Genomic DNA, 27,990 nt, shown 5'->3' with positions numbered 1-27,990 from the left:
TTTAAAGATAATTTAATATATTTTTCATCTAATTGAGGACGGTATATAAAATTAAAGTTGATTTTAAGATAATTTTTTTAATTAAAATTTTGATAATGTAGTTGTGTTCGGATAGATTGAATTTAAAAGTTGTATTTTGGAAATTTATTTTTTTTAAAAATATATGGATTAATTCATTGCATCTGGATATTCAAATTCTAATTCGATTTTAAGTAACTTTCACTCTAGTACAAAATAATTAGCTAAATATTTTGTTCGTCTTAAGATTATTTGAAAGAATGTAAATTATGGGATTGGAGTTTTTTTTAAGGCATACTCTTCCGTTAAAAATTGACCCATTATAATAAAGTTTTAACTCTTTAACCAACTGCCCGTGAGGATTATTTTTTTTTATTTTATTTTTAACTATCGTGGATTTAGATGTTGAATATTATCTAATATCTAATTTTGCACGACTCCAATAATACCATATTTTTAATATTGATGGTCAAATGTCATAGGTAAATTTAAATTTTATAGAAATATATTATTGTTTAATTTAGTCAAAAATGAAATTAATCGATGTTTATAGATTCTAGATTTTTATTAAAAATTTCGGTAAGAAAAAAATTCCATTTATTAGGTTTCGATTAAATGGATTCAGGCAGTTTAAAATTGAACTAATTAACCTAAACCGATCCGGTTCAAACAGGATCGCTGGTCCGGATCCACCGAACTTGATTAGGCTTAGATCAATTAAGACGTGTCAAAATGGGCTGCCGGCGAATGGACGGTTCGGATCAATTAAGACGCGTCAAAGTGGTCTGCAGGGTTATCTTCTGCCCGTAGGATTATTATAACCCGTCTCAGAGTCGCTGTTTTCTGCCTCCTCGACGTCTCCCCGCCGATCTCGCACGCAACCACGCGACGCCGTCACCCCAAATCTGAAACCCTGAGAAGGCAAACGGTTTGATCGAGAAGGAAACAGAGGGGAGAAAAGGCCGGCGAGGTGAGTTCATTCCTTCTGCTTTCTCTGGGGTTTCTCAAGAGGAAGAAAGATCACGGCAATTTTGTGTCGTTCTCGAATTAGCAGGGAACGCTGTAGGTTTTTGGATCGATGAGTAGTATCAGAGCTAAGAACTTTCGACGCCGCTCCGAGTCCGATGATGCTAACGCCGAGGAGAAGTCCGTCCCAAGTCCCTCCACTAAAAGCCAAACCCTAACCCTAATCAAGCCCAAGGCTTCCAAGCCGGAAGCCCCCAAGCGGCTCAGCTTCGCTGACGACGAGGAGGAGGACAACGACCGCCGCCCCTCCCGGATCCCCTCTTCTTCCGCAGGCGCTGCCTCCGTCCACAGGCTCACATCCTCGAAGGACCGTTCGAAGGCTTCGCGTTTGGCCTCCTCTATCCCTTCCAATGTCCAGCCGCAGGTCGGTGAATATACCAAGGAGCGGCTCCTCGAGCTTCAGAAGAACGCTCGGCCTCTGGGAAGCATATCGCGGTCCCAGCGACCGCCTGCTGTGCCAGAGCCCAAACCCAGGAAGTCTGATAGGCCGGCTGAACCTGTAATCGTCCTTAAAGGCTTCCTAAAGCCGGCATCACCAGGTAGGGACAAGCAGGAGGGTGTCGTACTGAAACGGCAGGAAACGAACGAGGAGGAGGAAGAAGAAGAGGAGTTGGAAGAAGATGATAGTAATGGTGGTTCACTTACAGGGGCGAAGTTTCCGACTATTCCCGATCCAGAAACTATAAAAGCCATTCGTGCAAAGAGACAGCAACTTCAGCAACCACGACAACCTGCTCCAGATTTCATATCCCTTGATGGTGGTATGCCAAGTAGTCGTCCTTCTGCTGACGGTTCAAGTGATGAAGAAGACACTGATTTCCAAGAGAGGATTTCTTTATTTGGGATTAAGGCAGATGACAAGTTGAAGAAGGGAGTTTTTGAGAGCATTGATCAGAGGCTTACTATCACGGATGAAAGAAAGATGGATGGTGGATTCAGGAAAGGAGACATTAATATCGATGACGATGAGGATGAAGAGGAGAGGAAATGGGAGGAAGAACAGTTCAGAAAAGGTCTCGGAAAGAGAATCGATGACACTTCCTCTCAGCGAGTTAATTACAGCGTCGCCCCTATTCCACTCCATCCACAGCCTAGTGTCTACCCTGGAGTTGCTCATCAGACCTCGGCAAGCATGACATCAGCTTCCTATGGTGCTTCAAGGAGCGCTGAGGTTTTGTCCATATCTCAGCAGGCTGAGGTTGCATCCCGAGCTATGCAGGAGACCATCAATAGGCTCAAGGAATCTCACAAAATAACTACGAATTCACTGGTCAGGACAGACACCAATATCACTGAGTCTCTAACTGAAGTTTCCAGCCTTGAGAAGTCACTGAAAGAAGCTGATGACAAGTACAACTTCATGCAACAGCTCCGAGACTTTATTTCGGTAATGTGTGATTTCTTGAATGACAAGGCCTTTTTAATTGAGGAATTGGAGGAACAAATGCAGAAACTCCATGAGAAGCGAGCTTTAGCTGTTGTCGAAAGAAGAGCTGATGATATAGCAGATGATGATAATGAAGTGGAATCTGCTGTCAATGCAGCAATTGCAGTTTTAAGTAAAGGATCTAGTTCAGCTTATGTAGCTGCTGCTACTGCTGCTGCCCAGGCTGCCACTGCTGCTGCTCGAGAAAGTGCAGATTTACCCGTCGAATTAGATGAGTTTGGACGAGACATCAACTTAAAGAAGCGCATGGATTTTACAAGGAGGGCAGAGTCAAGAAAACTGAGAAAAGCTCGGGCTGAGTCCAAAAGAATTGCATCTATGGAAATGGATAATATGTTGCAAATTGAAGGAGAATTAAGTACTGATGAAAGTGATAGTGAGAGTAATGCGTATATTTCTAGCAGGAATGAGCTGATCCAAACTGCTGAAGAAATATTTAGTGATGCATCTGAAGAGTATGCAAATCTTAAAATTGTGAAAGAATGGTTTGAAAGATGGAAGAACCAATATCTGTCTAGTTATCGAGATGCTTATGTTTCCATAAGTGTTCCATCTCTGTTTTCTCCATATGTGCGGTTGGAGCTCTTGAAATGGGATCCTCTTTACGATGCAACAGATTTCTTTGATATGGAATGGCACAAGCTTCTTTTTAATTATGGATTGCCAGCAAAAGGTCAGGATTTTGAGCCTGATGATGCAGACGCTAATCTTATTCCAGAAATAGTTGAGAAGGTTGCCCTTCCCATCTTGCATCATGAAATTGAGCACTGTTGGGACATATTGAATACCCAAAGGACAAAGGGTGCTGTCTTTGCTACTAATATGGTTATCAGCTATGTCCCAGCTTCAAGCAAGGCTCTGCGTGAATTACTTGCTGTAATCCATACTCGCTTGAATGAAGCCATCACTGACCTTAATGTGCCTGTATGGAGTAGTGTAATAACAAAGGTTGTGCCAGGTGCTGCTCAATTTGCAGCTTATAAATTTGGTATGGCTGTTCGTCTACTAAGGAACATTTGCCTTTGGAAAAATATTCTTTCAATGCCTGTATTAGAAAAGCTTGCACTGGAAGAGCTACTGGGTGGAAAACTTCTGCCTCATGTAAAAAGCATCATGCCTAATATACATGATGCCATTATGAGGACTGAAAGAATCATAGCATCATTGGTGGGGATTTGGTCGGGTCCTGAGGTCACACTAGGGACTAGTCAGAAGTTGCAGCCTTTGGTAGATTGCATTTCAGAGTTAGGGGGCAAGTTGGAGAAAAGGCATGCATTGGGTGTTAGCTTGGAGGAGACCCGTGGGCTTGCTCGTCGGTTGAAGAATATGTTAGTGTCATTGAATGAGTATGACAAAGCTAGAGCAATTTTGAGAACCTTTCAACTCAAAGAAGCACTCTGATATTGCTGCTGCCAATCTATTGTAATTGTATATCTAGCTTTACTCTTCCTAGAGCAACATCTCATAGACCAAATCTTTTCAAGAAAGAGGATCTTCATTGTTTCAAAAGCATCTCAAGATTTCAGTTTTGTAGTGGATAATACAGGCGGTAATCTATTGAACTTGTTTGGGAATTTCAAAAGCTTTTTAAAATTACACAGGTGATAATCTATTTTTCTTCAGAAGCTTTTTGAAGCCTGACCATGATTCCCTTCAAGTAATTACAAACTAGGGAATGCTTTCCCTATCCATTTCCTCTCGACATCGTCTATAGAGTACTATCTTTCTTTCCATCTCTCCTGTTGTTTAGAGGCTTCTTTTTTCATTGCATATACATGTCAGACTTTTTTTATCTCATTTTTTTTTTGTAGCAAAAGATTTGATTTGCTTGCACTGTCTTGTTTTTTGTTGGATAGAGACAGATGTTAGTGTCCAACTTTTTAATGGCTATTACATTTTACTTGTAAATCTGCTATCTTTTTATTTTTGATTTATTACCGAGGATCCTGTATCTGTCTCTAAAGTCTAAGCCTTGCATTTATGCCTGAATCATTTTGAATTGCATTTAGATTTTTCCAACAGAATTGTTTTGACAGATTGGGTCTCTGCTACATGCAAAATGAAGGGGAAAAACTGGATATATTAGAGTATCGGATGGTAACAGTTTGCCCTTGTCTGCACCACTTTTTTCCCTGTAGTTGCTTCTACCAAACACATAATTGAAGAGTAATAACTGAAAGATTTTATCAGACAAGAAAATGCTCAAGAATGAAGAACTATTGCCTAAGATCCAATTACTTGGATCAAAGACATGAAGGAGAGGAGGAAAACACTCACAAATTGCATATGAATCTCATTATTAATGTATACTTTTCTATCACTTTACTCTCCATTATATTTACTATCCAAGCAATCAAATCCTTAAATATTTCTTTACTTGTTTTAAAGTTCAGTAGTTCCCAACACCATGCTGAATGACAGTTTGCTTATATCCCTTTCTTTGATGCGTATTTTTCTCTCTTTCTTTTTCAAGTTAAATGATCAGGATGGTACTTCATCTCTTCTTTCGGACGTGTTCTTTTTTTCATAAATTTTGTTATCTATGGTTGATTTAACTGTTATGCTGGATAAATAATATTTCAAAGATGGAACATCAGTTTCTAGTAAGTGATTTTGTTTCTGTTTTCTCCAAATCTTCTTCAGGCCAAGCTCATCTCTGCTGTCGAAGTAGCTGCCTAAGTTGATATTACAAATGAACTTAGATGTGCAGATCCTTGCTTCTTGCACATGCAATTATTTTACTATCGCAGAGCAATATTGTTCAGACTGCTTGTCGAACCCTTATTTTCAGTTTGTGAACGCAGAGCATATATTTAGTATCAGCTTCCTGTTAATGAGTTCTACTGTATGGATGGATAATTTATTACGATCTACTCAATTGCTGTTTTTGACTTCCATGAGCCTTAACCACAATATATTCAAACATTTCTTCAAGCAACATAATCAAGCATCCTTTATTTGAATTCTCAACTGGAGATGCATTTAAAAGATTTAAAAAAAGGGAAAACAAACTGAATTTGTTCGAAACATTTAAAAAAGGGGAAACCAAACTGAAACTGTTTACAGCTGATTCATTTGTCAATGCATCAAAGGACAGTTCAGTTTGCTTTGATTATATCTATATCGGCCGATTTTAGATTCAACAAGGACCGAATCTTCGCCTCCATGTATCATCCTCAACTGGCATTTTCTTTAACAGATTCAAAACTGTATCCTCCTATTCTCCTATTACAAATTAGCAAGAGGGCAAAGGCCAACGACATCCATTACAACACAGAACGACAGCCAATTGCAGAGCTTCCAAAGTCCAGTTTTTTTAGCCAGTCACAATCAATACCGTGTTTAAAAGCAAACTTTCAGAGTAGCCACACAGGTAAAGAAGAAAAAGAGACAAGGAATTGTAGTCCCTTTCCAAGTTTTTATTTTGTTTATTATTATTATTTTAGTTGATATTCCGTCGATTAATCTAGAGAGTGACAATCTACGAAAATTTTTCACCACGCCCTTTCCAAGATTTTAAACAAGAGACGCTATTGATTCATCTTACTTTCAAAGGCAAAGACCTGGGGATTGCCACACTCGAGCCGGCCCTATAAATTCTCAGAGGCACTGTCTTTCTTCTATTTCATTTGGCTTGGTTTGAGGAAGGAAGGAAGGAAGGGAACTGCCATGGCTTCTTCCTCTTGCCCTCCCTTGGGTTTCGGAGGGGAGTATTATACGCTGTCAAGCGACGGGCAGTGCGTGCGGCAGAGCAGCTTCTTCGAGGGCAAACCAGTGCTGAACCAGGGCGTAGGGTACAGCGTCGTCCTCGGCTTTGGAGCTTTCTTCGCCGTCTTCACTTCCTTCTTGGTACGCCTCCTCTTTCTCTATCTTCCTTTTCTTTAGAGAAGAGCAGGGACGAGGTGCTTCGATTGTATGCTTTCCTCGTGCCAATTAGTCAACGAGAGGCTCGTCCCATTTTGTTGTTTTGTGTTGCATTATTGAAGAGGAGAATTCAATTTGGAACCTAATTGAGGTCAAAATGCTGCTGATTTTGTTAGTTTTCAGCTAATTTATTTCTTCCTGCAGAACAGATTCTGCTATGATTTTGATCACTAGATAATCGTTGATCCGTACAAGATACGACAATGAATATTCATTGAGATCTCTGAGGGAAAAAAAAAAAAGCTTAAAGAGAATCTATCTGACACGAGCTCTGCAGCTTCTCAAAGTTGACTTTATGAGTTGACTTTCGATCGCCAGTTGATATGCTTTTGTTCTTAGATAATAAAAAAGAGTTATCTTGTCATTTTAAGTTTATCCGTGGAGCAATTTACATTATCGATTCAAAATTTAATTTTGATTTTTTTTTATGTCAAAATATCGAGAAGGATCGTTGTCGTTTATCTTTACTCAGAAAAGTATTCCGAAATTCATTGCTGTCAAAAATGCGTGTGGATAGGTGTGGTTGGAGAAGCGGTACTTGGGATCGCAGCACACGTCGGAGTGGTTCAACACCGCCGGCAGAAACGTCAAGACCGGCCTCATCGCCAGCGTCATCGTCTCCCAGGCACCGATCCTATTGCCCTGCTCATTCTGTTCTGAATAAATTCTTTCCTTGTTTCAAGATTAAAATTGCGTGTTCGATTCTCTACGAGCAGTGGACTTGGGCTGCCACCATTCTCCAGAGCTCCAACGTCGCCTGGGAGTATGGAGTCAGCGGCCCCTTCTGGTACGCCAGCGGCGCTACCATTCAGGTGCTTTTATTCGGCGTCATGGCCATAGAGATCAAGAGAAAGGCGCCTAGGGCTCACACTGTTTGTGAAATTGCCAAAGCGAGGTATGCCTTAACCCACGTTTCTTGTTTAGCAACCAACTGATTGCAGATGCTTAAGCAATTGCATTGTTTGTTTACTTTGTGGGCGCAGATGGGGGACTGCTGCCCACATCGTGTTTCTGGTTTTCTGCTTCATGACAAACATAATCGTGACGGCCATGCTGCTGCTCGGTGGTTCTGCGGTCGTCAACGCACTCACTGGCATGAATATCTATGCTGCGAGCTTTCTCATCCCTCTTGGAGTGATTGTTTATACGTTAGCAGGAGGGTTGAAGGCTACCTTCTTGGCCAGTTACATTCACTCTGTCGTAGGTAATTAATCTAGTTAAGCAAGATCATGTTCATCATTATCAATCCATCATTTTTTTCCCACTGCCTTCTTTAATAAAATGTGTCCCACAAAACTCTTGTTGTCTGCTTAACTTCTATCAGAAAATGCATATATAAACCTCTTTGTAGGATTCAGTGTCGCTCGGAAGAATATCTATGAAACACATAAAAGGCAAACACAAGTGGCTTCAATGCTTATGAGAACGTTGGTAGGAAAAAGGAAAAAGCATTATGCAATGTGCATATTTGTAACTCAAGTCTCCTTATATCTCATCTCTGCATTTCACTACATGTCATGACTCTACGAGATGTTCTTTAAGTGAAGTAAATTATGTTGTTGGCCCTAATCGAAGATGTAACTAAACCTACTACAATAACTCAATCTAAGTGAGACCATGAGTAAATTCTTGCACTCTCAAGCTTGTGTGCTAATGGAACTCAAATATAACTCAAATAACCACAAGGTATAGTCATATTGTTTGCACCTTCAAGTCAATGAATCAATTCTCTTATTTAGAAAATTCATGATCTTCACATTTTGTTACTTAGACTTCCTCAATACTAAATAAAAAATATAATGCTCAATGCCAAGTGATTCCTATATAAGTCTTGGTGTTTGTATTTCACCACGTATCACCATCAATTGGATTTGATTGTTATAACTGACATGACCGTATTGCTTTGTTTTTTAATAAGTGAATTTTGCTGCCGGGTCTTTGTGTTTGACCATATCAACTTTGTCATTTTGCTTTCTTGGTATATAAGAAGTTTTTACCTCTGATTGTTTTCCTGATCCTACATGTATATATATTCTGAGAATCTGCAAATACTTGTGATGTAGCTTTTTTCTTAGTATATCTTAATCTGGAAATTTGTTCAATGGCAGGAGAAGGTCCATGTACCCAACTCCAAATAGTTAGCTAATATCATTTGTTGATTTTGTTGTGGTCTAAAACTGGAAGTGTCTTCATCTTTTTCTTAAATGAGCCATGTTACACTTTGGAACATGTGATTTTGTTTATCGCAATGCTCACTATCTTTAACCTCATGTATGCAGTGCATGTTGTCTTGGTGATATTTGTTTACTTAGTCTATACAGCGAGTAGTCATCTTGGTAGCCCAAAAATTGTATACAACCATCTTATTAAGGTTGCTAGCGAATCAAGGGTATGCCAGGAGCCAATTTCTCATAGGGGTCAAGCTTGTGGACCTGTAAGTGGGAACTACAAAGGAACATACTTGACCATGTTAAGTTCAGATGGCTTTGTTTTTGGAATCATCAACATTGTTGGAAACTTTGGCACAGTGTTTGTAGACAATGTAAGTAATATTGTAAAACATTTCTGCTATACAATTTTTCTTGTCGATGTTAACCCTCTTTAGGTCTTTATTCTCTGTATTTGTTAACTTTATTTTATGACATTGATCATAACTGGCTTTCCCAATCCTACTATCCTAGTTATGCAGAAGTTGATAAGTATCAACAAAATCAGGACTTCTGAATTAATAAGAATATGAACTGGGACAAGACGATTCTCACTGCATGGGAAGTCCACTATTTAGTTTTCTAAGTAGAGATAAAAATCCAGACTCCTCATGTACCCTAAATTACATCTGGATTTTTAATATTTTTATGAAAAAAAGAAAATGGTTAGTAGTACATAAATGTAGATGACTCAAAAAATCTTTGGGTGCAAACCACTTAGGTAGACATTTGGCTGACTAAAACTCAAATGGTAGAAAATCTCTTTTGTTAAAGTCTAAGATTACTTCTAGCTTTACCATGCTGTAACAGGAATTTGGTACACCTCAAATTAACTGCCTTAGTTAGAAATGCTGCATGTATTATGTAGGTATATGCTAAACTGAACAGATTGTTTCCTTCCATATATAAACAAATTTCTCAATTCAATTGGATTTTTTTTGTTGAAAATATTAGTTATTATACAATTCCTTTTGGTGATGTTTAGTAATTGCTAGTTCCTTGATTCAAGTCATACAGTTTTGTGTTTTGAGTTTCATTAATATTATTGACAATCTAGTTCTCTTGGATACGATGTCAAAACATAACAAAAATATGGCTGAAAGCACCAATTTTTCTATCCTTATACAGGGATATTGGATGAGTGCCATAGCTGCAAGGCCATCATCTACCCACAAAGGATATTTGTTGGGTGGGCTTGTCTGGTTTGCTGTACCATTTTCTTTGGCGACATCATTAGGTTTAGGCGCATTGGCTCTTGATCTTCCATTAACAGAAACCGAAGCTGGGAAAGGCCTTGTACCTCCTGCCACTGCAATTGCCTTGATGGGGAAATCAGGATCTGTCCTCCTCCTTACTATGCTCTTTATGTAAGTTCTGAACTTTCGTTTAGTGTTCCTAATTATCAAATATTTGCAAGTTGGTGCGGGTTCTAGACATCTGCACCTAAAAAAAACACACATCTAAATTTTCCAATTCAGTTCAGTTCAAGTTTCAGGGTTTTAGATTTTTGAAGATGTCAAGGATTTCAGATTGTTTTGTACTAGTTTCAATACAAGTTCATAGAAGTAAAATATAAAGCATGATTCATAGGAAATGAAATTATAAAAACAATATTAGTATTAAAATTATAAAAAAAAAATGTAAAGGAAACCTATATTTATGGAGACTGTGCAATTAAATATAATTCTTACAATTTACAGTAAATTTCAGCACTTGTTATGTTTCAATTAAAAAGCACTACTATCAATAGGAAATAAACTAATCTTTCTCACTAAATATCATGCAACACAATGTAGCGAAACGAAATTGTCAACAATGAACAATGATCATTACTGACCAACCATTAATCATTTTAGTCAAGTTTGTATTTATTTTTTATGTTAGTTTAAAATGAAATATCTGCTATAGGTAACTTGACTGACCAACCATGAACTGTTGATTGATGGTTAATAGAGATACTTTAAAAAACATCAACACATGTTGCAGGGCTGTGACTTCTGCTGGCTCAGCAGAGTTAGTAGCTGTTTCTTCTTTATGCACATACGATATTTACCGAACTTACATAAATCCTAATGCCACCGGGAAGCAGATTCTCAAAGTGTCCAGAGTAGTAGTCCTTGCTTTTGGGTTATTCATGGGTGTTTTAGCTGTGATTTTGAACAAGGCTGGAGTTTCTCTTGGTTGGATGTATCTTGCCATGGGAGTAATTATTGGCTCAGCAGTCATGCCTATAGCTTTTATGCTTCTATGGAGAAAGGCAAATGCATTTGGTGCAATGCTCGGAACAATTATGGGTTGTATCTTGGGAATAGTTACTTGGTTAGCTGTGACAAGCATAGAGTATGGCCATGTAAACCTTGACACCACCGGTCGGAATGCTCCCATGCTCGCCGGCAACCTAGTAGCAATATTAACAGGAGGACTCATTCATGCTGTCTGTAGCATCTTCTGGCCCCAGGATTATGACTGGGGAACTACAAAGAAAATAACACTGGTTGAGAAAGTAAAAACTGATTTGCCAGATGAAGAGTTCAAGGAGGAAAAACTTTTGAGAGCAAAAGTTTGGATCGTGAAATGGGGCGCAGCTTTTACGGCGATCATCGTAATACTTTGGCCAGTTCTTTCACTTCCAGCAAGTAAGATTGTTACTCTTTTTTCCATCATGACTTTTATTGGTTGATTAGTATTCGCAAAGAAGCCAAAACTCATCTATGATATCATTTACTTGAAATTTTTTCATTATTTAAGTGTCAATGCAGTCTTATGAATTCCTTTCAGATAAGTGCATTCCCAGACTGTTCCTGAAATGTTGAGATATTTTCCTGATGCTTCTTTCTATATGCTGCAGTCTGTGGATGAAACTTTGCAACCCAGTTTTTAGATGTCTAATTTGTCATTGTTAGCTTGCAACATTCTTACTTTCATTATTTCTTTTGACGAAAAGGAACCCTACAATTCACAATGATACATGCTCATGACCTGAAACGAACTTCTCGTCTCTTTACAAAATGCAAAAAAATGCCAAAAAGATCACCAATCCTTTACAATGAACATAAAGTACTTGTCATTCGCGACGAAAATCTGTTTGATCTAATTATATTGTCTGTTCAATGTTATTTCAAATCTTGTGTAGGAAAGTTCAGCTTGGGTTACTTCACATTTTGGGCAATCGTTGCCGTCGCCTGGGGTTCTATTGCCTCCGCCTTAATCATAGTCTTACCGATACTGGAAAGCTGGAGGACAATTACATGCGTCTTGAGTGGCATGTTCACCAATGATGCTTTGATCGAAAAGGTCGATGAAATGAATTCCCGGCTGCGTGCCATCATGTTGGCAATGCCAGAAACCGAGAGACACTACTTACTAGAAAAGGGCACGGCCAAGAAACTTGATTCCTTTGAAGAGGCAACCGCCGGCGTCACGGGTGGTGGTTGCTGAACTGTGGCTGCTTGCTACGAGGAACTTCGCGACTCTGTGTCGTCTATTATGTGTTGTGTAAACTACTTAATAAAGGTGCATAATTTGTTGTAAGCTATGCTCTTGCTTTTCTCCTTCAGCTTTGTTCTGTTTCCAAGATTTTAATGGCAAAAATATTACTGTGTTTGACATAAGATTTATTTTGAAAATGGTGTAACACTTTCAGTGATTTGAATTGACCCCTATCTTCGATCAATTCTACCACAGGCACATGTTTCCTAAATTGTGGCATGATGCCCATGAATATTATATTGAGCATAAGAAAATATCAACTTAGCATTCTCTCTTGGTCGACTGTAAACTTGAACTATTATGAGAGGCAGTTTATACTTTATATTATGTTTTGTTAAAACTATCCACAACACATTGAGGCATCTGTTCAACAGGCTCACACTTTAGTTCCTCATCACGTCACCAATCATATTGAAAGTTTGCATTGAATTGTAAACAATACCAGGTTTGCAACAGAGTTCAGAAACAGATTGTGAGCTCCAAGCCAGGTTACAAAAGAGAAACAACACTAAACACTATTTATTTGGTGGATGCAAGGGAAGGCTAATAAGATTACCAATCACTACGGCAGCAGATGATACCACTCAAACAGAGTTTTATTCGGCTGCTGCAGCCTCTTCCAGCAATTGCTTGATCTTGGCGATGTAGTCGCTCATAGCTTCCTCCTGGGATTTGCCTGCAGGTAAGAAGAAGCTAGAAAATAAGCATACAAAACATTGATTTAGTGAAGAAAGATTTAATTTTGAGAGTAGCTCAAACTTTCAACTGCCTTCCAGGCATCCCACTTTGCTCTGTCCCTTTGGTTGAATATTCCAGGGCGACCTGCAAATCAATCTTAATTATTAAGATATTTTGAGATCTGATTCCAAACTAACTCAAAGTAGGCTTACGGCAATCTTGAACTTGGCAAGGGATTATTAACTAAGGAGTTTATACAACTATGATACCATTTTAGAACTTGTGAAATTTCATTCAAACTTAAAACAGAAGACAACTTAAGTAAGGAAGATTTTCTCTTTTCAATATTAAATGAATTGAAAGACTAAAGCATGGACTAAAGATATAAATTTGGATACCCCTAAAACATGAACTACAACTGTCATTAATATAACAGAGGTCCAATTATGCTTATAACTCGTGGTTATGAAGATTGTACGCTTTGTGGAGCAAGTTAAATAAGAGAATAATATACGCAAAATCTATCAAAAACGAATATATGATATTAAACAAGGATTCCAAAGATAATGTAGCAGGAAACGCGTACTAGTATTAATTGGCCCAACTGTTGCTTGCTTGTAGAGGCCATAGATGATCAGCAAACTCTCATTAGTAGTAGTATTAGGCAAAGTCCTGGCTTTTTCGGCATGTTCTTCGAACTCCTCCTGCAGCAAGTGTGATGCATTGACCAATATGAGCAAAGACGAGGCGAGATCTATCTCTTATCCTATTTGAGAAGAAAGATCGGCCTTCTGATGCAACGCAGACCATTCATCATGAAATTATTATTTCTCAAAAGAAACGATCCATACAAATCACCAAAAAAATAAAAGATCTGCATCGAGATGTATCATTCACTACCCAAACCGAAAATTTTCGATATCCCGGACGTCAAGATAAATCGTGATCTGATTGGAACGGGAGATATGATGAGATGATGGAGAAAGATATTGGCACCTTCAAGCCCATCGCCGCTGCTTTCTCCTCCTTTTTGCCGCTGTAGATCTGTTTGCTTCCTTCGCAAGAAGCCAGGGATGAGGCGGACTGATATACAGAGACGCCAAAGAGGAAGTTGCTTTGGTTTCACAGAAGCTGCGTGTCTTGGAACACAGAACAGCATCGATACGCAACGCTGTCGCATGCATGCCACGTGCGCATCAACCATTAGCTGACACTCGTTGGCCACGACAGTCTGGCATGTTTTCGTTGCAGATGGGCCTTAAATAAGTGAGTGCAGTGTGCACGTGCCGTCGTACGAGTATTTTGTTTGTTTTTTGATTGCATTTATGAATTACTTTTGCATTTTACCTTTTCTATTTTCAGTAACACAGCTATATATTATTGATAACTTTATATTTTATAAATAGTCATTTAATTAAATTAGAAGAATTTAATTAAATTTAGTTACTATTGGCTGTAGTAATTATGAATTGCCACAATTTAAAACATTTATAATAGTATTAAAATATTTTTTTATATTGTAATAGCTAATGAGTTAATTTTTATTTTATTTTATTTTCCAAATGTATTAAATCAGAGGGTGAAATGAACGGGAAACAAATTCTGGGGTGCAAAATGGAATTTTTCTTCAGCCTTTTTGTCGCGTTGGGAGTGACAGCGAGTGGGGGACTGAGGAGTGAGGGTGAAGGAAGGGTGACGGGGATAGATCTGTGCAAGGTTTCGATACATCGAAGATAGATCTGTGACTCTGTGGTCGTTACCTGCACGACGGGTTGATCGAAGGCCTTTCCGACCGTCCTCCTCCAGGTACATTTTACCAACATTTTCTTTTTTGATTTTGATTTTGTCTGTGAAATTGGTTGTTTTGTACATCATTCACAACGTTTTAGCAAGTTCTTTTTCTTTTCAGACTGCAGTTTCCGTTGGAAAATTAGCTCTCTCATATGAATTGCTTTACTATGATGCTTGATTGCTGCAGGCCTTAAATTTGAGAAGGATCGAAATGAAGAACAAGGATTCAAAGCCAGGCGTTAACCCTGACAAGAATTATAGGATTGCCCAAATTACCATAACGTTTTTATTCCTATGTGGATTTTCCTTCTATCTTGGAAGCATCTTTTGTTCTGAGAAAAACAGATACTTTAAGCGTGATGCTACTCCTGTAATCCAGTCCCACCATGATACAAGAGTAGCTCCTCTCAAAATTAAGAATGTAGAGTTCGCGGAGTGCAGTTTGGATTATCAAGATTATACGCCGTGCACGGATCCTAAGGTACGCAATTTATTGCCCGTCTCTAATGCTAGAATTGAGTGAAGGCCTTTTGTTAAAACTAAATAATCAATCTCAATTTAAATCCGGATAGAATGATTTTTATAGTGACAATGAAGGGGTTAGAGGAACTTATCTGGTCAATCTCTAGCTGTTGTGTTTTCTTTTAACAATTTGTGTTTATGATTTTGTTCAATTTTCTTTTCTCATATAATTTTCTAGAATGTTTTTCCCTTTGATAGCGTGTTATAGTAGGTTCTATGACTTTGCCACGGAAGCATATATTTTAGATACTTTACAAAGATTTATTCCATCTAATGTCAGTTAACTGCATCATAGTTGTCAATGTTATTTATGTTCTCTTCAAGCTTCTAGTTGTTTTACTGTCTACAAAGGAGGACATAATTATTTTGAGTGATTAGCTTGAAATGCTGCACTCTAATTTTACCATATATTTTCACAGAGGATGTTTTTTTTCCCTCTTATTTCCTTTTCAGAGATGGAAGAAATATGGTAAATATAGGCTTACTTTTATGGAACGGCATTGCCCACGAATGGTTGACAGGAAAGAATGTTTGGTTCCTCCTCCCGTTGGATATAAACCACCAATCCGATGGCCAAAGAGCAAAGGAGAATGTTGGTACAGGTACATCCTCTTTGCTATTCTGTGTGTCCATTTTCTCATATTCTACTTCTTTCAGTAAATGCAGTAGTGTTTGCTGATGGCCTTCATATTATCATGTCTTCAAAGATTAGCTTCTCTTTATTTTGTCCTTTAGGAATGTTCCTTATGATTGGATAAACAACGAAAAATCAAATCAACACTGGCTAAGGAAAGAAGGTGACAAATTCTTCTTTCCAGGTGGAGGTACCATGTTCCCAAATGGAGTTGGTGCATATGTAAAACTGATGCAAAATCTGATTCCTGGAATGAAGAATGGAACTGTCCGAACTGCCATTGATACTGGATGTGGTGTATGTACAACTAACTATTTAACTCATGGCCTAAATTATTGTACAGTTTTTCCTTTTTGTATTTGCTAGATTCACCATTTTCAGATATTTGCAGACAGTTAAACTTTTAGCTGTCTGAAATCCATTATTATGATGATTTCTCACTTTTCCGTAATTAATCGATGAACCAGATTTTTTTTTTTCACTCTTTATGTGTATGGAGTAGATGTATATGTAAGAGCATTTGGTTCTCCTTACTCCTAAGTTTGCTATCATCTTCTTTATTCCATTTCCAACTTTTCATTTGGGCATTGGGTTTTTAAGCCAAAGAATAATTTGATTCATTTGACTAGTTTGTCATAGTGTCCTGTATAAAATGCATATAGTGTCGCCGTGGACTTGAATTTTATTATACTTCCCAATCTAAGTTAGCTTACGAGACGATGTTCTGCTTAAATACATTTAATGCCTGTGTGTGCTATGAGTTCCAGTCTTTTGTTCAATTTCCCTAAATAGGTCGCGAGCTGGGGAGGCGATTTGCTAGATCATGGCATTTTAACTATTTCACTTGCACCTAGAGATAATCATGAGGCTCAAGTACAGTTTGCTCTTGAACGAGGTATTCCAGCAATCTTAGGCATCATTTCTACTCAGCGTCTTCCTTTTCCCTCAAATTCATTTGATATGGCTCACTGCTCCAGATGTCTTATCCCCTGGACAGAGTTCGGTGAGATTTCTCTACCTGCAACTGCTAAAGTTATTATCATACTATTTTTGTTTTCTATGTTTATCTTGAACTTCTTTAAACTTGAGTGAGACATGATAGTGAAGTGTCTGAAAGGATAAACTTGCATTTGTGTTTGAAGATTTGTACATTTCATGATGGTTTGATTATCATATCCTTGTAAAAAATGTAATATTTTAATGTATAATTTGTTAGGAGTCTGTGATTAAGTTGCTAGATGCTGCCTCACCTCCTTGACTATGAAACTCTTTTCACTCTCACTTTAGCTTGTAAACTAGGTCGCCCATGGACAAACATATTAGAAATACTGGTTGTTTATCTGAAGCTTTCATGGCTTGCATTGAAATTAGTTCACACATTTGAATAAATTATCTCGTTAATATTTATCAAACTTTTTTTTTTCCAAATAAGTGTCCCGTTGAAGGAGCTTTCAGGACTTTATTTATTAATTTTTGACATCGTGAGGGAATTTTTGTCATTGTATCACTGTTGTTATTCATCATCCCAGTTAATTCTGACCTAATTCAGGCTGCCTGAGTAAAATGAGCTCTCTTACATTTTAGAATCTATCAATCGCTTCACATTTGTTTATATCATTTTCCTCAGATGGTATTTATCTACTGGAAATACACCGAATACTTCGACCTGGAGGCTTCTGGGTGCTATCAGGTCCACCTATCAACTATGAGCACAGATGGCGAGGTTGGAACACAACTATTGAAGAACAGAGATCAGACTACAACAAATTAAAGAAGTCGTTGACTAGCATGTGCTTCAAACTATATAACCAAAAGGATGATATTTCTGTGTGGCAGAAGTCACTGGACCATAGCTGCTATAACAAAATTAATTCCTCATCCTCTCCGCCCAAGTGTGATGACAGCTCTGAGCCAGATTCAGGATGGTACACTCCACTGCGGCCGTGCCTGAATATTCCAAACCAAAAGTTTAAGTTGGGATTGAACTCTCTACCAAAATGGCCAAATCGATTGCGCCCAACCCCAGCACGGATTTCCACAGTGTACAATGGCAATCGTGGTGGGTTTAAGCATGATAACAACAAATGGAAGGCCAGGGTGAAACATTACAAGACATTGCTTCCTACTCTTGGAAGTGATCAAATTCGGAATGTTATGGATATGAACACACTGTATGGAGGGTTTGCGGCAACTCTCATTGGTTCTCCAGTATGGGTCATGAACATCATATCTTCTTACGGTTCAAATTCTCTTGGAATTGTCTATGATAGAGGATTAATCGGCACCTATCATGATTGGTTAGTAACAACTATGCACAGAACTTGGATTTCTGAGTGGCTATATGCCTATATATTTTATCAGCATCATTTAAGTGTTTCTCATACATCATAGTCTCGTGCATATTTTGTTTGGCAAGCTTGTCTCTCATCAAGTGAAATTTTGCTGAGTTCTTACACTTGCTATATGAAATTTGACCTGGATCAGTCAAAACCTTTCTTTTTTGTTTCTGCATATGTCCACCTTCGTCTCATTTTCTCATGGAGCTCTGGATGCTCAATTTTGACCATTGTAGCAAGAAAATACATGCTTTTAGTTTCTAGGAGCTCAAAATGGACTGCATTTTATTTTTACTGTGGTAGAAAGCTTAGAAAGAAAAATAAAATTGGTAAAATCTTGCTTTTAATCTTATTGATTATTTGCTCATTTCACTTTCACTTTTTCGAAATTCTCCATTTCTTGGAACTAACCTTAGAGCCTTTCACACATGTTTTGCTCATGTCACTAAGGGTAAACGATTAACATTGTTAAGTTAGTTAAGAATGATCACACAGCAAACAGGTGACATAATTTCATTGAAATTGAAAACTACCATGCCAGCATTTCATTAACTAATTAAACACTATTAATGATTGAGAGGTAAAATGACATGAGTTTCAAAACTCTTAGTGGGGAGTCATTTTGATGATCATAAACTCTAGGGGGGTATTTTGGCATTACCAAGTAAATTTATAGGATAAATTCATAAATGGAGGTAATCTACATATATTCAATGGCAATAGGATCAATGCCCATTCAACCATCTCCTGTTTGAACCAAACAAGCCCGACATGCAACATGTGGATTCTATCTATACACTTGATCAGATTGCAGTTTCTGTTATTTTACTTCTGTAATTCTAGATTGTCTCCAAAATAAAAAAGCATGATGTGCATCATCAATCTGTGGAAAACCTATTCAATCTACATGAGGCCATTCTGTAACCTGAAGGTGATCTCAATCATATATAGAATGCTTGTAGAAGATCCTTAACTGGATATCTTGTGACTTTTTGCATTTGAAGATTTTCTTTTCAAATAGTTAAGGTGTCAGGATGAAGTCCTAATTACTTTTGATATTTGTGCATTTTAGGTGTGAGCCATTCTCAACTTATCCTCGGACCTATGATCTCTTGCATTTGGATGGTCTGTTTACAGCCGAAAGTCACAGGTATAGTTCCATTACTTCTTTATTGTATTCTTTCTTATAGATAATGAGATTGCTCATCTTTTTCATTGGATATCCATGTCTGACGAAAACTATATTATGTATGTTACTTTCTATCTAGATGTGATTGTGTGATTCTATTCAAAAGGCTGAAAAATAGTTGGTATATGATTGCATAATACCCTCACTCTTAAGTGAGTCTATTATGTATCAAAAGTTCAGCTACTTTTCGACCAAAGATAAATACACTGGTCCATAGTCAGATCAAGATGGTATGATTGCCAATCTATCGACAACTCCCATCTAGACAGTTATGGACCTCTTTGAATTTATCTCACGTCTTTGATTCATTGTATCAAGGTTTTTTTGTCTTTCAAAAGCAAGGAGATTGTGAAGTTTAAATGGGATATATCAAAATGGCCTATTCAATTTACGACACACGCAAATACTCTTGTTCGTTAATTTGCTGTTGTGAACTTGGTCGATAAATATTTGGTTTTGTTAGAAACAATTATAGCTCTTTTCTTCTTACAAATTTTGAGACACTATCTCTTTACATGGATTGAAGTTGATATCTTGTTTTTTGCTGCATACAAACAGTTTATATGATCGGAAAGGTATTTGTTTTGCACTCCTCTTGCCAATTTCACCAATTCGCCACAGCAGCTGCAAGTTATTTTCTATATTATATATATCACTTTTTTTTCTTCTTCTTCAATTTTACAGATGTGAAATGAAATATGTGCTCCTTGAGATGGACCGCATACTTCGTCCAATGGGGTATGCAATAGTTCGTGAATCGTACTATTTTATCGATGCAATAGCGACCATCGCCAAGGGGATGAGATGGGATTGTGAAGAACATGTCACCGAGTACAACATAGCCAAGGAGAAGATACTAATATGCCAGAAGAGACTTTGGTATGCCAGTGATCAATGAGCAGGATTTTGGAAAGGTTTATTAGATTCAGACGAATTCCCACGTCAAGCAGAGATTTTCTTGGTGCGTAGTTATACATGCCAATGTCAAGCAGAGGTTCTAGTTCATTTAACTGGGAGAGATTACCGGCCAGTCAAAGTTTCGGAAATTCGGATATTCATATGTATTCTCAGGAACCTAGCTGTAGTATGTATGCATCAGGTTATTGTAGGAGCGAGTTTCAGGTTCATGCTCAACTTATTTCATTCTGCATTACCAAATCAACTTGCAGGAGTTAACAGTGCGCCAAACCAGCTTAACAAAAAAAAAATATACAAAAATAGGGAAAAAATTACATAAAATAAAGAAACGGCATTGAAATATTAAAGCCATCTTTAATGCTGTTTTATGATGCCACGTCGCTATTTTTTTAGTGAGTTAATATTCAAATAAGTCATCATCAGTCATTGCTACTGCTACTAGAGTTTTCCTTGGAATAAAATTAGACGGTTTTGCGATTCTTGATCCGCTTCTTTCAATTCCATCCTTTCTCTTCATTACACGTGTGTGGTTCCGTTTCGACGTGTCAGCAAGTGATGGCCCGAGAATGGATTATTTAAAACGGCCCCAGTTTCGAATCCCTCGGAAAACATGGACGGCGATACGTGGCAACAGTGGAAAAGGAAACGTTATTGCCGCTTTCGTTTCTTTAATACTATAAATTATCGCCTCCTTCCTTCTCCGACTCCGTAACATCCTCGGCAAACCGAGCGATCGGCTACGCGTGGACACGGAGAGAGGGAGAGGGAGAGGGAGAGAGAGAGAGAGAGAGAGAGAGAGAGAGAGGGAACGAGGCGGAGAGCGATGGGCGCCAATGGGCAGGAGGCGTTGTTGAGGAAGGTGTTGGGCATGGGGTTCCTGGTCCAGGGCTTCCGGTGCTTCCCGTGGCTTGGCGTGAACTACTTTCTCATAGACGGGCTCGGCGTCGCCGCCTCGTCGCTTCAGATCCTTCAGAACTCCGCCAACCTCCCCATGGTGGCCAAGCCCCTCATCGGCATCCTTTCCGATGCCATCAGCATCAACGGCCAGCACCGCCTCCCCTACGTGGCCATCGGAGGTACCTCCTCTTTGCTTTCTCTTTTTTCGTCATCCCCTTTTCATTGGGAATCGCGGATCCCTTGTTCCTACGGACCGAGTGAGCTGCATAGAGCTAGAGGTCGGTGTCGGTTTCGTTAAGCGTTGCTTGTCTTTTGACTTTTTTTTGGTGGAGCTAATGTGTTCTAGGGCGATGTTTAACGTTTTATGTGACGAGTGGAATCCGGTGGAATGTCCCTTTCCCCTGCCCTTTACGTTTCTAGTCACGTATCCTGATAGTGTCTCAAAGAATCGACTGAATCTGATCAGAGAAGACCAATTCTGGATTCTTCAAATTCAGAATGGAATCATGGAAAAAATGAAATTGAATTAGGGACCATTGGTTGATTCCATTCTTCAATTCACTAAAAGGACTTAAGCAAAAAAAAAAAAGTTAACACCCTAAATTAAGGCACGAGGAAGAGGAAACAAAAAGGAGTCAAATCAGAAGAAGATGAAGAAGCACTCGAGTTCCTATGAAAGAGAACTCACTTCAATAATTATGATTCTATGAATATGATACCATGAAAGTAGAGCTGAATGAAGATTTTATATGAATCATCTACTTGAGCATATACAGTATATCTCACGAAATTGGTTATTGAATCTTGTTTGATGTGCAAGGCAATTTGTTTTGAACTCTACTTGGACTATATGTTATGCATATTAATAGTTTGCCCTACCTTCTTTTTTCTTAATGTATATAATTCGGTTGAAATGCAATGTACTTGCCACTTTGTATGAATTATGATCTTTGTTTTTTTGGAGGGATTAAAAAAGGAAGAACTAGAAATTTAGTGTTCCACAATGGTCGGTGAGTTTAGAGTTTTGCCTTTGCTTTGGGAAGTCGAATTGGCATGTTCTTGACTCTCTTCTTTTCTTTTCCTGGAAAAAGTAAAGAAAATTTAATGTATTCTAAAATTTAAGAAACTGACTTTTTCATTGAGTTCGCTAAAAATTCTGTCCACTTCTTCACTTTTGAAAATCTTCATCCCATTGTTTCATTTCTTCTAGATTTACGCTGACATTTCTTCTTAAAAAATAATGATTGTACCTTTGTTTTATGCGGCCACATAGGATTATACAATGATAACTGCATTGCAATCGCTAATCACCGTCTTAAGGATTATGCAAAACATATTTGAACAAAAGTTTAACTTGTTAAAGTTCAAGCTAATATTGATTTGATTAAAAACTGTTTTACCCAAACAGACCTACAGGAAGCACAATTCTCGTATTGCTTGAATCACTATGTATATATGTATATATATGGACAGCATATGCACTGGTACCTGTGGGTATGCAATTAAGTATCATTTACTTTCTGAAACTCTGATATGTCTTGGTGAAATCTGCTCTCTTGTACTGTTCCAGATTCTGTAGATGTGCTCCATTGTTCATTTAAATCTGTTTGTAAAAGGGAGCAGAGATTTGTTCCTCTTAAGATATAGAGGTAATCTTCATATAGCTTGAATTATTTTGAAAGAAGTCCAATTTTCACCAAATGTCAAAACCAACTCTCTTTGCAAAATCCATGCTTCTCAAGTGTAGTACTGTTTTTGTATGATTATACCCTAGCTAAACTATACAAAAGATGTTTTCAATTCCATTATCTTTGAGTTGTATATTTTGCTTTGTGTTGTTGATCTATTTCCCAACTACACTTCCATCTACAGCACTTTTGCAGGTACTCTCATGGATTGCAATTGCTACGTTACCTGCAACATACCTCTCTATTCCCATCCTCACTCTCTTTCTCCTCCTTGGAAACCTTGGAGCCTCTATAGCTGAGGTTGCCAACGATGCCATTGTTGCTGAGGCTGGAAAGCAACCACATACTCCATCAGAATCTGGTCAGCTTCAGTCCTTCGTTCATATGATTGGCTCTATTGGAGGCGGTCTTGGAAATCTCCTTGGTGGCCTTGCCCTCAGTCACGTCCCTCCAAAAACTATGTTCCTCTTCTTTGCGGTCCTACTGGTTATCCAATACTTGTTGACGATCAGCGTCTCCGAGAGTTCGCTTAACCTTCCCAAGAAGATAAGCCATCAATCAAAATCAACTAGCATCTGGAACCAGATATCAGAATTAGGCGTTGCTCTTCACAAGCCAGAAATTTATCATTCCATCATGTGGTTTTCAACATCTTATGCTATTGTCCCGCTGTTGAATGGCACTATGTTCTTCTACCAGACTCAGTACCTAAATCTCCCGTCCTCGGTCATTGGCTTCTCCAAGGTCTTTGGTCAAGTCGCATTGCTCACCTGGAGTATCGCCTATAACAAGCAATTCAAGAAGTTCCCTGCAAAGAAAATTTTATTCGCCTTGCAGTCCACTGTCGCTATGTTCATGGTATCCGATGTCTTTTTCGTCAAAGGGACTTACCGAGCTATGGGGATTCCAGACTCGGTGTACGTGGTGATCTTCTCAGGATTATCTGAAGCTTTGCTCTTCTTCAAGATTCTTCCTAGTAGCGTGCTCATGGCAGCTATGTGCCCGGCTGGGTGTGAAGCGTCAGTCATGGCATTTCTGATGTCAGCAATAGCGCTTGCTAACATAATCAGTGGCTACTTCGGGGTGGCTCTTGCTGCATCAGTTGGAGTATCTGCTGCTGATAATTTCTCATATTTTCCGGTTGCAATCCTAATACAAGCCTTTTGCACGCTGCTGCCTCTCTGTTTGATATCGTGGGTCCCAGATGTCAGCAGGCCTGTGAAGAAAGAAGATTAGACTAAAATTTTTTTGTAAATTATTTTCATAGAATATATCGGTTTTTTCATTAAAAAAACTTAATTGAGGTTGACCAAGTGTTGACCAAGTGACATTTGAATTAAATTGTTTTTCCTCTCTTTTTTTCACTTTATTTTCTTTTTTTGTTGTATTAATTGTGATTTTGCTGTTTGATTTCCTTGTCCATTTACGATAATTAAATGAAGTGATATAATATGTTTTTTCTCTAGTTGATTTATGAAGCGTTGCATAACGTCTAAATTTACTTAATATTTCTAAATAATAAGACTTATTGGCATCTAAACACATTCAATTGAATGAGAACTTGTCCCAAGTTGATATTTAGTTGTAGATGGTCTATTATATAAGAATAGGGATCGAATTATTGGGAGAATAATCTTAAGAGAATTTGGGAAGTCACCTTTTGTCACATAAAACTTCTTTTTCACTTCATTGCTCTCTTTAACATCTCTACTTTAAAGTTTCAACACATCCTTTTGATTCTTTTGTAAAAGTTTGGCTTTTGACTGCTTTCATACTTCAAATTTGTGCCAGTTTATCCTTTTCGTTATATATTTTTATTTACATTATTATTATTATAATACATTCCTTGATGCCGACTCAGCAACGGAATTTATGCTTGTCGTGCACTGCGACAAGAGCAGCGCGTCGGCGGCACAGTTCGTTCTTTCCCACCGACGCTCCTGTCCACGTAGAGACAGCTAGCGGTGGCCCCAAGGCACTAAATCCAGGCCCCACATTTTTAATATCATTATTTACCAACTTATATTTTTTTCCATGCAAAAAAATTTCATTAAATCAGGGTTGGTTAATGAACAAAATTTTTTCCATAAATTTGATATTTACTTTCATAAGAACTCATATACATATAAAATACATGTTTAATTCATTTTTTAAAATATTTATGAAAACACATGAAGAACAACATTTATAAATATTTATAACAAAATATGTTTAAAAGAAAAGAAATAGTTTAAATTGCATTGGTTTACTTTCACTCCATTTCATTTCTTTCTCTTGCTTATTTGGACGGAATCTGCTTAAATTTTATTCATTCCATTTTAATCTTAATTAATTACATGATAAAAAATATATATATGACAAAACAGGAATCCAACAGCTCAAACTTTTCTATTTATTTATTTGTTTAAGAAACTGGCACAGACTTAGCTAGTAACGCTGGATTAGCCTTTAAATCGCGTTCCTTGGAGAGAAGAATCTCTGCGCACAACTTGAAACTCGAAGATCTCTTTCTTTCTTCCACGTCCCAAACTTTCTTTCTTATCCTTGAGGTTTGAGCATCCACCCACAGTTTTCTGCAGCGTTTTTCTCTGTTTCTGGAGCTCACAAATTTTAGTAACACTGCAGAATGTTTAGTGCTAATTCAAGAGCATGGATCCATCCTTTGCTCTGCTTAATCTTCTCACTGGTCTCTCTGGACGTGGATGGAGGTCCTGTGCCAATGACTATCCTGCAAAGTGCAGTGGCTAAAGGAGCAGGTCTCTTTGTTCATCATCATCATCATCATCATCATCAGTCTTCACTTTCATCTTTCAACAAATCAATCGGTTTCATGCTTCTTTATCTTCCAGTTGGTTTTTCTTGCACAAATTTTATTTTATTTTGCAGTATGTCTGGATGGAAGCCCCCCAGCTTATCATTTTTCTCCAGGTTTTGGCTCTGGTGTGAATAATTGGTTGGTTCACATGGAGGTCTGATCCCTTTTCATCTTCTTGCATCTTGAGCAGTATTGCTATCTTTAACAAAGAAACATATGTAAAAAGTCATGTTCAATCCCTCCTGAGAAGTGTCAACTCCTCCCAAAATATGTTGTAGCATTGATTACTAACCTAGAATTTATTTGGCACTCAGTTATAGCTACACCTGTTGAGTCCATTAGGCTGTGGAACCTAATGAAAATTAAGTATAACAATTTTACATATTGCTCTGACTCTACTCTGAGCCTTTTCGAGCTTTTATCAACATTGTGCTTTGCCTTTACTAAATCGTGCACCATTAATACCTTTTTAACTTTAAACTACCTAATTTCATACATTTTATATATATTTTCTTCCATATTCAGGGAGGAGGATGGTGCAGGAACGTTGAGGAATGTGTAGAACGAAAAGGCAATTTCAGAGGCTCCTCCAAGTATATGAAGCCACTCTCATTCTCTGGAATTCTTGGAGATAATCAGAAAGCCAATCCTGGTATGGAGTTTCGATAACTTTATGGATGTAATAATACAATATAAGTATGAATCCAAAGTATGTATCTCTATTTTATTGCTCTTCAAAATTAATCTTTTTTCTGCTCAAGCTTAAATAACTTCAGTGTGCTCTTCTTGTTCTTCACTGCATGGCATACTTGCAGACTTCTACAACTGGAATAGGATCAAGATTCGGTACTGTGATGGTTCTTCTTTTACTGGGGATGTGGAAGCTGTTAATCCAGTAATCTCCTCAACCCATAACATCATTATGGATGAGATTTAGTGATAATTTTCTGACGTAATTAAATTTTTGTCAGGCCACAAATCTTCACTATAGAGGAGGCAGGGTTTGGCGTGCCATTATCGACGATCTGTTAGCAAAGGGGATGAACAGAGCACAAAATGTATCCACTTTAAAGTTGTGCAGGTTTGTAATGCAAACTCCTGTTCCAATACTTCTGAACTCTTGTAGGCACTGCTTTCTGGCTGTTCAGCTGGTGGATTGGCATCCATTCTGCACTGTGACAACTTCCGCAATCTCCTACCGGCAAGCGCGAAAGTGAAGTGCTTTTCGGATGCCGGCTACTTCATCGATGCGTAAGTTCGATCATCGTTGAGTGTTCTAGCATTACATGCCATGCTAAATGAACCACAATTGCTTCTGATAGGAAAGATATCTCTGGAGCAGACTCTATCAAGTCCTTCTTCACTAATGTTGTCAACCTTCATGTATGTTGAGGAAGAGTAATCTGATGCAACTGTTTCCAGGGAAGATGTGTGTTAATTGTCTGTCTGTGTCTTCTTAGGGATCAGCCAAGAATTTGCCTTCTTCTTGCACTTCAAGGCTACCACAAAGCATGGTGAGAAGTATTTCTTTGGCTTATCGATCGATCGATCATTCGTTGTAGCATTTCATCTGAACAAGTCTTGCACATTGCAAGTGCAGTGTTTTTTCCCACAGCATGTGGTGCCTACGATGAGGACACCTTTGTTCATACTCAATGCTGCATATGATGCATGGCAGGTAACAAATCCATGGCATTGCTTGCTCCGTTTGCTATCTAGTTTGTAATGGTGCACATTTCAGATCAGGAATATTTTAGCTCCGAGTTCTGCCGATAGCGGTAAAGCTTGGACAGAGTGCAAGCTTGACATCAAGCGTTGTTCTTCGTCTCAACTACAGACATTGCAAGGTGAGCAGTTTCTAGTCACTTTTAGCTGCAAAAAAGGTTCAACTGATGCCTGCTTGTTAAAATCCAGGTTACAGGTCGCAGTTCTTGCAAGCATTGCCAGCCAGCAGCTCTACAGGCATGTTCATACTCTCCTGCCATGCTCATTGCCAGTCGGGAGATCAAACTACATGGCAAGCAGCTGATTCTCCAGTGATCGATAAGACTGTAAGCTCAAAACTTAGTCATTATGAACTACTAGTCCATAATGGAATCGAATTCAACTCTTCGCAGAGAATTGCCCAAGCTGTTGGAGATTGGTACTATGGCCGGAGTGCTGTCAGGAAGATTGACTGCCCGTACCCATGCAATTCTTCGTGCCGAAACATTGATAATGAATGAAACTGAACTCCTCCCCTCATTCATCATCGTCCTCGAAGAGCCTTAGCTCCGCTTTGCAATAACGTTTAAGTTGGTGTGCTTTGTTTGAAGAAAAGGAACATGTTTCAATATTTGCATTTGTTGTATTTATCTAACATTGCCTTGATCAGAGTTGATCTTATGATAATTTAAGATATTTAGATTCAC

General features: G+C 38.3%; 6 protein-coding genes across 19 annotated transcripts; 5 read left to right on the top strand and 1 right to left on the bottom strand.

The window, feature by feature from the left end:
- Positions 1–845: 845 nt before the first annotated feature.
- On the top strand, positions 846–5,386 carry LOC122018994 (transcriptional repressor ILP1-like). 12 transcript variants are annotated; one of them, XR_006121974.1, is made up of 5 exons: positions 846–988; positions 1,073–4,040; positions 4,528–4,588; positions 4,682–4,795; positions 5,135–5,386. XR_006121974.1 is itself a non-coding variant. In XM_042576502.1 (2 exons), exon 2 carries the CDS (start codon positions 1,097–1,099, stop codon positions 3,890–3,892), a length of 2,796 nt encoding a protein of 931 aa, XP_042432436.1. In that variant the 5' UTR covers positions 846–988; positions 1,073–1,096; the 3' UTR covers positions 3,893–5,386. The 12 variants fall into 12 exon arrangements, 1 of the variants encoding a protein (XP_042432436.1); XR_006121973.1 differs by adding an exon at positions 4,115–4,206 and having other exon boundaries at positions 4,528–4,795; XR_006121970.1 differs by having other exon boundaries at positions 1,073–4,092.
- Positions 5,387–5,847: 461 nt separating this feature from the next.
- On the top strand, positions 5,848–12,269 carry LOC122018995 (urea-proton symporter DUR3-like). Its single transcript, XM_042576503.1, has 9 exons — positions 5,848–5,864; positions 6,047–6,340; positions 6,933–7,040; positions 7,132–7,310; positions 7,399–7,619; positions 8,695–8,957; positions 9,751–9,989; positions 10,609–11,258; positions 11,756–12,269. The coding sequence occupies exons 2-9, from the start codon at positions 6,161–6,163 to the stop codon at positions 12,058–12,060; spliced, it is 2,145 nt and encodes a 714-aa protein (XP_042432437.1). The 5' UTR covers positions 5,848–5,864; positions 6,047–6,160; the 3' UTR covers positions 12,061–12,269.
- Positions 12,270–12,510: 241 nt separating this feature from the next.
- LOC122018997 (acyl-CoA-binding protein-like) lies at positions 12,511–13,909 on the bottom strand. Its single transcript, XM_042576504.1, has 4 exons — positions 13,786–13,909; positions 13,376–13,493; positions 12,871–12,933; positions 12,511–12,787 (listed from the first exon to the last, which is right to left on the bottom strand). The coding sequence occupies exons 1-4, from the start codon at positions 13,795–13,797 to the stop codon at positions 12,708–12,710; spliced, it is 273 nt and encodes a 90-aa protein (XP_042432438.1). The 5' UTR covers positions 13,798–13,909; the 3' UTR covers positions 12,511–12,707.
- A 522-nt stretch (positions 13,910–14,431) lies between these two features.
- On the top strand, positions 14,432–20,437 carry LOC122018775 (probable methyltransferase PMT20). Of its 2 annotated transcripts, XM_042576190.1 has the most exons (8): positions 14,432–14,595; positions 14,768–15,061; positions 15,556–15,704; positions 15,838–16,033; positions 16,529–16,739; positions 17,364–18,033; positions 19,145–19,222; positions 19,946–20,437. In XM_042576190.1, exons 2-8 carry the CDS (start codon positions 14,792–14,794, stop codon positions 20,157–20,159), a joined length of 1,788 nt encoding a protein of 595 aa, XP_042432124.1. In that variant the 5' UTR covers positions 14,432–14,595; positions 14,768–14,791; the 3' UTR covers positions 20,160–20,437. The 2 variants fall into 2 exon arrangements, with proteins under 2 accessions (XP_042432124.1, XP_042432125.1); XM_042576191.1 differs by lacking the exon at positions 14,432–14,595 and having other exon boundaries at positions 14,922–15,061; positions 15,921–16,033.
- A 350-nt stretch (positions 20,438–20,787) lies between these two features.
- LOC122018776 (probable folate-biopterin transporter 7) lies at positions 20,788–24,198 on the top strand. Of its 2 annotated transcripts, none has more exons than XM_042576192.1 (2): positions 20,788–21,255; positions 22,949–24,193. In XM_042576192.1, the coding sequence occupies exons 1-2, from the start codon at positions 21,003–21,005 to the stop codon at positions 23,998–24,000; spliced, it is 1,305 nt and encodes a 434-aa protein (XP_042432126.1). In that variant the 5' UTR covers positions 20,788–21,002; the 3' UTR covers positions 24,001–24,193. The 2 variants fall into 2 exon arrangements, with proteins under 2 accessions (XP_042432126.1, XP_042432127.1); XM_042576193.1 differs by lacking the exon at positions 20,788–21,255 and adding an exon at positions 21,256–22,725 and having other exon boundaries at positions 22,949–24,198.
- Positions 24,199–25,151: 953 nt separating this feature from the next.
- LOC122018777 (pectin acetylesterase 7-like) lies at positions 25,152–27,989 on the top strand. The gene is made up of 13 exons (XM_042576194.1): positions 25,152–25,313; positions 25,390–25,520; positions 25,651–25,733; positions 26,105–26,231; positions 26,395–26,474; positions 26,551–26,637; positions 26,706–26,830; positions 26,902–26,962; positions 27,040–27,093; positions 27,180–27,257; positions 27,321–27,426; positions 27,494–27,630; positions 27,697–27,989. The coding sequence occupies exons 2-13, from the start codon at positions 25,391–25,393 to the stop codon at positions 27,802–27,804; spliced, it is 1,176 nt and encodes a 391-aa protein (XP_042432128.1). The 5' UTR covers positions 25,152–25,313; position 25,390; the 3' UTR covers positions 27,805–27,989.
- Position 27,990: the final 1 nt, after the last annotated feature.

Source organism: Zingiber officinale, chromosome 9A (genome assembly GCF_018446385.1).
Source record: "Zingiber officinale cultivar Zhangliang chromosome 9A, Zo_v1.1, whole genome shotgun sequence".
In the NCBI taxonomy this organism is placed as follows: domain Eukaryota; kingdom Viridiplantae; phylum Streptophyta; class Magnoliopsida; order Zingiberales; family Zingiberaceae; genus Zingiber; species Zingiber officinale.
The sequence above is the reverse complement of the archived record's forward strand: the minus strand, read 5'-3'. Positions and strand labels throughout refer to the sequence as shown.

Excerpts from the sequence above, each read along its gene's own strand:
- LOC122018994 (XM_042576502.1), top strand. The coding sequence starts at position 1,097 with ATGAGTAGTATCAGAGCTAAGAACTTTCGACGCCGCTCCGAGTCCGAT.
- LOC122018995 (XM_042576503.1), top strand. The coding sequence starts at position 6,161 with ATGGCTTCTTCCTCTTGCCCTCCCTTGGGTTTCGGAGGGGAGTATTAT. Across the intron at positions 7,620-8,694 it reads TTACATTCACTCTGTCGTAG|TGCATGTTGTCTTGGTGATA; the intron begins GTAATTAATCTA and ends TCATGTATGCAG. Across the intron at positions 8,958-9,750 it reads GCACAGTGTTTGTAGACAAT|GGATATTGGATGAGTGCCAT; the intron begins GTAAGTAATATT and ends ATCCTTATACAG.
- LOC122018997 (XM_042576504.1), bottom strand. Across the intron at positions 12,934-13,375 it reads AGTTGGGCCAATTAATACTA|GTCGCCCTGGAATATTCAAC; the intron begins GTACGCGTTTCC and ends ATTGATTTGCAG. Across the intron at positions 12,788-12,870 it reads TGCCTGGAAGGCAGTTGAAA|GCAAATCCCAGGAGGAAGCT; the intron begins GTTTGAGCTACT and ends TCTTACCTGCAG.
- LOC122018775 (XM_042576190.1), top strand. The coding sequence starts at position 14,792 with ATGAAGAACAAGGATTCAAAGCCAGGCGTTAACCCTGACAAGAATTAT. Across the intron at positions 15,062-15,555 it reads CGCCGTGCACGGATCCTAAG|AGATGGAAGAAATATGGTAA; the intron begins GTACGCAATTTA and ends TTTCCTTTTCAG. Across the intron at positions 16,034-16,528 it reads CCATTGATACTGGATGTGGT|GTCGCGAGCTGGGGAGGCGA; the intron begins GTATGTACAACT and ends TTCCCTAAATAG.
- LOC122018776 (XM_042576192.1), top strand. The coding sequence starts at position 21,003 with ATGGGCGCCAATGGGCAGGAGGCGTTGTTGAGGAAGGTGTTGGGCATG. Across the intron at positions 21,256-22,948 it reads CCCCTACGTGGCCATCGGAG|CACTTTTGCAGGTACTCTCA; the intron begins GTACCTCCTCTT and ends TTCCATCTACAG.
- LOC122018777 (XM_042576194.1), top strand. The coding sequence starts at position 25,391 with ATGTTTAGTGCTAATTCAAGAGCATGGATCCATCCTTTGCTCTGCTTA. Across the intron at positions 26,232-26,394 it reads TAATCAGAAAGCCAATCCTG|ACTTCTACAACTGGAATAGG; the intron begins GTATGGAGTTTC and ends GCATACTTGCAG. Across the intron at positions 26,475-26,550 it reads ATGTGGAAGCTGTTAATCCA|GCCACAAATCTTCACTATAG; the intron begins GTAATCTCCTCA and ends AATTTTTGTCAG.